This window comes from Phaethon lepturus, unplaced genomic scaffold (genome assembly GCF_000687285.1).
Source record: "Phaethon lepturus isolate BGI_N335 unplaced genomic scaffold, ASM68728v1 scaffold19867, whole genome shotgun sequence".
Lineage (NCBI taxonomy): Eukaryota > Metazoa > Chordata > Aves > Phaethontiformes > Phaethontidae > Phaethon > Phaethon lepturus.
Window position 1 is genome coordinate 1 of NW_010551378.1, and position 7,301 is coordinate 7,301.

The 7,301-nt window shown below is 45.1% G+C and overlaps 1 protein-coding gene across 1 annotated transcript in view; it reads left to right on the top strand.

The window, feature by feature from the left end:
• Positions 1-6: 6 nt before the first annotated feature.
• Positions 7-7,301, top strand: part of AUTS2 (autism susceptibility candidate 2) — a gene marked incomplete at its 5' end in the record, with an annotated part of 26,036 nt that continues 18,741 nt past the window's right edge. Inside the window, 4 exons of the mRNA XM_010290898.1 lie at positions 7-143; positions 1,424-1,677; positions 2,639-2,859; positions 3,332-3,376. Coding sequence (XP_010289200.1) covers positions 7-143; positions 1,424-1,677; positions 2,639-2,859; positions 3,332-3,376 — 657 coding nt within the window. The remainder of the gene's footprint in view (positions 144-1,423; positions 1,678-2,638; positions 2,860-3,331; positions 3,377-7,301) is intronic.

Below are 7,301 nucleotides of genomic sequence, written 5' to 3' on the forward strand. Positions count from 1 at the left end.
GTCCAGCACCCGCCCCGGCCGCAGTCGCCGGTGCAGCCGGCCCACCCAGCCCTCCCGCCGGTGCAGCCCCATCCGGCCTCTCAGAGCCTCTCGCAGCCACTCTCTGCCTATAACAGCAGCAGTTTAAGCCTCAACAGCTTAAGGTAGGCGAACAGAAACGTGTGCGCGCTGAAGGCCGTGTCTTTGCAGACTTGCTGCCTGCTGGTGCTGCTTTACGGTGCCTGGAGGAGGTGGAGATGAATTAGCTAAAGGAGAGAAGTGACAGCACATCCCGTGCCATCACTGGGGAATAAAGGGGACTCTCTGCATTTAACGTTAGTTCCTTCCCTGAAATGAGCCGGGATTGCTTTATTTCTGATCTGGGTTCCCATAACGGCTAGGGAGGCTTGAGCGGGTTTTCGTGAGCGCTTTTCAGAGGGGATTTTATGCATTACAGACCAGGGGAAGAGAATCCCAATTCTTTCAGGTTGGGCTGCTCTCTGGAGGCTAACTGCTTTTACCCTCCCATCCCTGTAGACGTCTTCTGCTGTCTCCAGCTACTGACATGCCCCAGAGCAAGAAGGATGGTACAGCTGCTGTTGGCGCTGCTGGCAGCCTGGCACGAACGGTCTTGCACCAGTGACTTCAAAGATTAATTTTTTTCTGCACTGCTGACACCTTGCGGTCTTCAGTGTTTTTATCCGCACCTGGCCACAGTGAGATAAGCCTCACCTTGTACAGGAGATAACAAAGATGAACAGAGAGATTAAACAGCCTGTTCGCAGGAACCCGTGATGTCTGTGTGCGTGAAGGACCTCGGGTTTCTCCTACTCTGAGCTAATGCACTCGGCACTGGGTCGTCTTTCCCCAAATCTGAGCTTCCAGCAGGCAGATTGTGAGAGAGGCATTAACTGTACAATAAGCATATATCCGTTGCTGCCTTCTCAACTCTGTTTCACGTTTTCTGCAGTCTTTCATCTTACTAAGTCATAGCAAAAAAAAATTAAACTTCTATTAATGCAGCGATCACTGATTCTGAGCTTCATGTGCCTGAAAACATGAATCAGAAGCAGTCATGTAGAAAGGACCTGATAATTAAGTAATGAATGCACAGGGCTGATTACTCCTTTGTGTGTCATTCCTGTGTTGTTGGAGGACAGAATGTTAATCTCATACAGCGAGGGAGGATATGTCTTGGGTTCTGGTGTGGAGAGGCCACAGGAAGTAAAAGATACCAGAAAAGGTACAGCAGGTGGTTGGAGAAAGGAGTATCACAGTGGTATTGCTAGAAAAATGGAATAATAACTCGCATTTGTAGTATGTAACTGACATTTATAATGTGTTTAACAGGAGCCGTGCATAGGTTGGTGGGGTTGTGTATGTGTATGTTTGGAGCTTTTCTCTCTTCCATGCAACGCTTAATTGCTTTTCTTTTCATTAACAGCAGCAGCAGAAGCAGCACTCCTGCCAAGACTCAGGCCCCTCCTCCACACATATCTCACCATCCCTCAGCCTCACCGTTCCCCCTCTCTCTACCCAGCCACAGCCCACTGCACACCTTCACGCCCACCCTCCAGCCCCCCGCACACCCACATCACCCCAATATGTTTGCCCCTCCTACGGCTTTGCCTCCTCCACCTCCATTGACGTCAGGGACACTGCAGGTTCCAGGACACCCAGCTGGTAGTACTTACTCAGGTAAGAGCCAGAGGGATCGTGGCCCGAGCATGTCGAGTGCAGCGTAGGAAACAGATGCTCCAGTTTCAGTCCGAATAATTCTTTTTGTTCCATTCGATGAGGGCTGTTGGTTGGGTAGAGGCCGTACTCATTGCTGAACGATACGGACTGAGATCGAAGCCAAAAACCACCTAGACATACCCAGTGACTTCTACGCTGGGAGTGGGTATTTTTGGAAGGCTGTGCTTCTTCCATGCGTGTTTGTTTCTCCCCATGGTAAAAACACGCTAGAGTTCGTAATGTGCCCGCACAGAATGTGTGGCACCCGTAGCAAACGTCTTTGCTGCAGTTGTGGTCCGTGCGCAGCGTTGCTTCCCCGGCCAGAGGGAAGGTCTGCAGTGGCTGTGCGCACAGCGGTCCTGAGCTCGCCTGGGTGCAAGGTCGTGGCGGTGTGTGGGGTGAGATGTAGAGATCTTTATCAGTGGAGAAAGTTGTGCTCTTTTATACCTCAGCTGTGGGGAGATGTAACGTGTCTGTTCCTCCCAGGTCACCGAGAGGGAGCTGAGGGAAGAAAATGGAGGATTATCAGCATTTGAGTAGCATTGTTTTGTGCCCAGGCAGCAGGTACTCATGTTAGCAGCGGCCACTCGATGTTTACTCACTCCGGGTTACCCGTACCTCCTCACCTGTTTAGGACTATGTCCATGTCCATACCGGTTTAGGGAGAACCCTCAGGTTGATGCTCAGAGGAACGCTGTAGTGAAGACAGGCTTGGTGAGCGAGGGGAAACGAAGCCTTTTTTCTGTCTCTGAGGCCTTTGGGGAAAGATCTGAGGGAGCTTTCTTACGCCGTACAGTGTCACAATTTACCACCAGGAAGTTTTAAATACAGCGTTGCTACCACAGCCAGCAAAAAGTAAGTGGCACATAGTCTGGAAAAGTCACTGAGCTTACAGGGGGTTGTTTTGCTGTTTGTATTTCAGAACAAGATCTTCTCCGTCAGGAGCTAAACACGCGATTTTTGGCCTCGCAGAGCGCAGATCGCGGGGCCTCCCTGGGCCCGCCGCCGTACCTGAGGACCGAGTTCCACCAGCACCAGCACCAGCACCAGCACACACACCAACACACACACCAGCACACCTTCACGCCTTTCCCGCACGCCATCCCACCCACTGCCATCATGCCAACGCCAGCACCGCCCATGGTGCGTACCCCAGGCAGAAATGTGAGGATAAGTAGAGCACAACTCTATTCTTTATTACAAAACTTTAAGAATTTGCCAGGTCGCGGGGAAGGAGTACTCTGCTGCCCAGGTGTGGTTGGGTAGGAGAGGAAGGACTGTCCCCTCCTCACGGTTGTCACACGTGCGGCAGGTTCAGGCGGCAGCGCAGGGGCCGAGGGCCGAGGCTGCTGGCTGAAGGGGCACTCGTGCCTGGGGCTGCCCAGTGCTTGGAGTGGTACACTCCGGAGCCGCCTCCTTTTTTCTGTCTCGTAAAGACCTTGTTTTACCTTGAAGAAAGAAAAATCCCAAACAGTGTCATTGGAAACTGATTTTCTGTGTATTTTTTTTCCTCTCTGTTGGTTGCCAAATAATAAAGAAGTAGTCTTCTATTTTACCAACAGAAGTGAAGCAAGAAAATATAAAGTAACTAGTTTGTGCTTTGATCCCTTTGCAGTTTGACAAATACCCTACAAAAGTTGACCCCTTCTACCGTCACAGTGTGAGTTTTATTACTCTGTTTAAAACTGACTTAACTGCTTTTCTGTGGTGGGTTGGGATCACCACTCAATCGATGGCACAATGTCGAATCTCTCCCTAATCATCACTCCAGGATTTACCATTACCGTTCTTGGTTGCTTTGGCTTTCTAAGGCTTGCATTTGTGGTGCTTGTTTCTGATAAAGATGCAGTATCAGCTTTTCCAATCAAAAGATCTCTTTTCTCATACACCATTTGAAGACAGGTTTGATGTGAAAAAGATGAGACGGAAGAGCTGACTGTTAACATGAAGCAGGAGAGAGCAGCAATTTCATCACTGTGTTTCAGTTGTGCCGCAAACCCTCAGACTGATATTTTTCCTAAGAAACTTGAAATGAAATGACAAACTATCATACAAATCCTTCAGGGATAGGAAATCTAATAGCTTTCCTAATATATCATATTTTGTTTTATAAAATCCGAAAACTTGTCTTATTCTTCAGATTTCAAAGGCACATCTGATCCACTGGGCTTGTTATGTTTTGAAAGCTCTGTTTGATGACAGGGATATGAATCCAGCTATGCACTAGATGTGTTTATCTAAGAGCTACCAAAAATGTTCTTTGTTGAACAGAGGAACTGATTTTTAGTGTTCCAGTTAATTGTAAAGCTTCTGCTCTTAAGGGTTTGAATCTACTGATTCATTTGCTGCTGAAATACAGGTTGCATTTCCTTCATCATATTGGCAGAGGCAGGTATCTGGTTGAATATGACAAGAATTTCTAAATCCAATAGTGATATTTTGATGAGAGAAGGAGTACTGCATCAGCACTCAGAAATCTGCAAAGCACTTGGCTTTATGTGTTGGTTTTGCTTAGAAGTGGAACTGGGCAAAAAAAAACTGGTTAAAATGATGGCATGATGCTTTCTACTGTACCGAGTAAACACAGTTCCTGCTAACAGCTCGTGCCTGTAGTACTTGTGAGTAGTCCTATTAATTTCTGACACCTCAATTGAGTAATTTTAACTGTATGAGAGAGTTTGCAGGATCAGAGCTCTAGGAGTATTAGGCAAACATTTAAGCCTGTGATAATCACTTTTACTCAAAAGGGTAGTGCTGCTCATTTGCATCATTGTTTGCAAAATTGCACTCTCATTTGCTGAGCTTTGCATGGATTCAAAAGATACATTATCATCAAGGTGGCACGTTGATTGAAGCAAGAACACAGAACTGGGAAATAGGTAAATGAATTCTAGACAAATAAAGCATAGAAGTTGGCATGTAATGTAGGAAACATTGCAAAAGTCTCCAACTGCATGTGCTTTTCAAATTCAGTGACACAGTCTCTTCTGAGTCTGGCAGTTACCTGAATCGTGAAGGCTGTGGTACGACCCTCTTTAAAGTAAGGAAGGGCTTCACGTTGTTCTCCGTTAGGCGGTGAGCCGTGCTGTTGAACTTGGCAGAGCTCCACCAGCAGAAGTCTGGCCCGTGAGGCCTCCCCTGCCTTTCCTTCGGGAAAGGTTTGTCCTTGTGAAGCGGTTGCAAAACAATCGCTGTTGCGTCTGTTGGATATTGAGCAAGCTAATGGCAGACAAGTTACGTTGGATTAACGGTCCTTCTTAAACTACAGCAAGGCCGTACTAGCCGGGGTATTTCAGCAGTCTCGTCTAGTGTGACTATGGATTATATAGGTAACAGAGGACCTGCTTGCATCAGCTGCCTGAGCAGCCGCGGTATCAAAAAGCGTACTTCTGCTGGCCCGTAGGGCTTTTCCTAACGTGGGAAGGTTGTGAAACTGTGGCACTGCCATAGACCTTTTCTTAGCGACAGGAGTTTCCACTGTCGATCCACACGTGGAATTCAGGTATCTAAAAGAAAGCTGGCAATGTTTTTAAAGCTTGTGAGGGAACTCTGCAGGGGTACAAGGTCTGTTTGAGAGTTAAAATCAACCTGCTTTAGAACAGGGAACACAGCTTTCACATAGAAGCTCACGTAGAGCTTTAAAACAGTTTTTTTTCTTGGCATCTTTGATATTATAATAATTTCTTCTTTGGGAGGGCCTTGCTGAGGCATTACTTTTACCTACAGTTAACGCTGGGTCTAGTTTAGTGTTACGTTGCACCTGGCCCCAGGAAAGCTGTGGGTACTTCGTTGTTCCCTGAAGAAAGCTAAAAGGGGAAAACGTTGCTCAAAAGAGGGAGAAAAAGGAAACACTGACTATGAAAGACGTATTTTGAAAGCTGGAGGAATTTAACTGATACAAAGAGATCCTGCAGATACAATATTTATATTTCATTAATAATTCTGACCTTGAGGAAAGGTCATGTTTAATTAACTTACCAGTTGTTATAAAACTCTAAGGAAAGCATTCCTTATTATTAGTCATAGCCAATAGAATATTAAGTATTACGTCTCTTTCCATTGTTTGGAATTAGTCCATTACACGCAGAATTAAATGCAGAAGACACTGGAGGATTTAAAACACATTTTACTCATTAAAAGTTACCGTAAATGAGAATATGTGTCTCAGTGATTTTTCAAATGCCTAGAGTTCAGTATCAGCTAATCTAAAAATGCTTTCTGCATCACTGAATGGAGCAGGTCCAAATAGAATTAAAAACAACAATAGAAACGTGTTATGAAAGGGGACTTGATACCATGCTTTTAAAACGAGAAAATCTTCCGATACCTCTAAAATACTGAAATATTTTCTCAGCTTTCAGTAAATATAATATGAATAAATGACCTTGCAGGATACACGAATAGAAGGCAAAACGATGAAGAAAAGCAGGTACATATGCCTGGCATAAACAAATTCATCAAAACTTTGCGATACTGATTTACTCCAGGATGCGATTGTCTCAGTGTTTGCCCACTCCGCATGTCCAGTCTTTTACTTTGCCCAGTCCTGCTTCTGTTCAATTGGCCATTAACTCATTTATTTTGATCTTAAAAGTAGCATATAGTGGATTGATTTTTGATCAGCTGTGTTCAGAGGTGAATCTATATCGGCCAGGTAACCCCTTTAGGTTTCTGGGTGGCAACACCAGCGGAGGTAGCAGCCATCCCGTTAGATCCTGAGGTGTCACAGTGAGAACAGACTTGGAGTATGATGCTTTGGACCCCCAGCTCCTACCAGAAAGCAGTTTTGTGTGTAATCTCAGCATTTTCCGTGGAATTGGGCAAGTTAGCTGTGTTACAGCATGAGTAAAAGATTCACAGCCGGACCACAGAGGCTAGAGAAGACTTGGACATTACGGTTTACTTGCTTGTTTCCTATGTGTTTGCATTAGTACAGAACAGCTTTCCCCTCTCGCCGCCCCTAAATTCTCTTAGCACAGACACATTGGGATCAGTGAGGTCAGTGGAGATGTGCACTTTTCTATGCTTAGTAGTCTGTCTTTATAAAAATAGTACCCTAAAGTTTTTGAGGGGTTCAGCCTCAAAATTTTGTTGAAATAATAAGTTTTAACAAATCAGATTGTCTCTCTGCTGATATTAGATGTGGCAGGATATCCTCTCAGACAGGCTAATGAAGTAAGAATTGTGCATATTTTCTTCATTTCCTACAGATACTATTAAAATCCTAATGTACTAATGGAGTTTTAATGATACAATATCCTAGAACTCTTAAGGGCTTTTTTCCACTGAAATGGTAGTTTTCTGAGTCTTACTTGGTGCAGTGTTCTGCCTTTTCTCTTGAAATGGCTTGCAAGCTGAAACCGATTTAAAAATGAATAATTGGGGAAAAAAACCTCTCATGCTATGGCGTAATCCAGGGGACACATTGCTGGCTTTATGATTTTGGAACTGCTTTTAAGCTCTAAACGTCATGACATTTGTGAACATTTCATTGACTGCTTTAACTAACATGGTTGCGATGAGATCACGTCTTCAGTGCTTCTCAGTTTCCTCCATGTACCATTTCCCTGTTAATCTTACGCAGG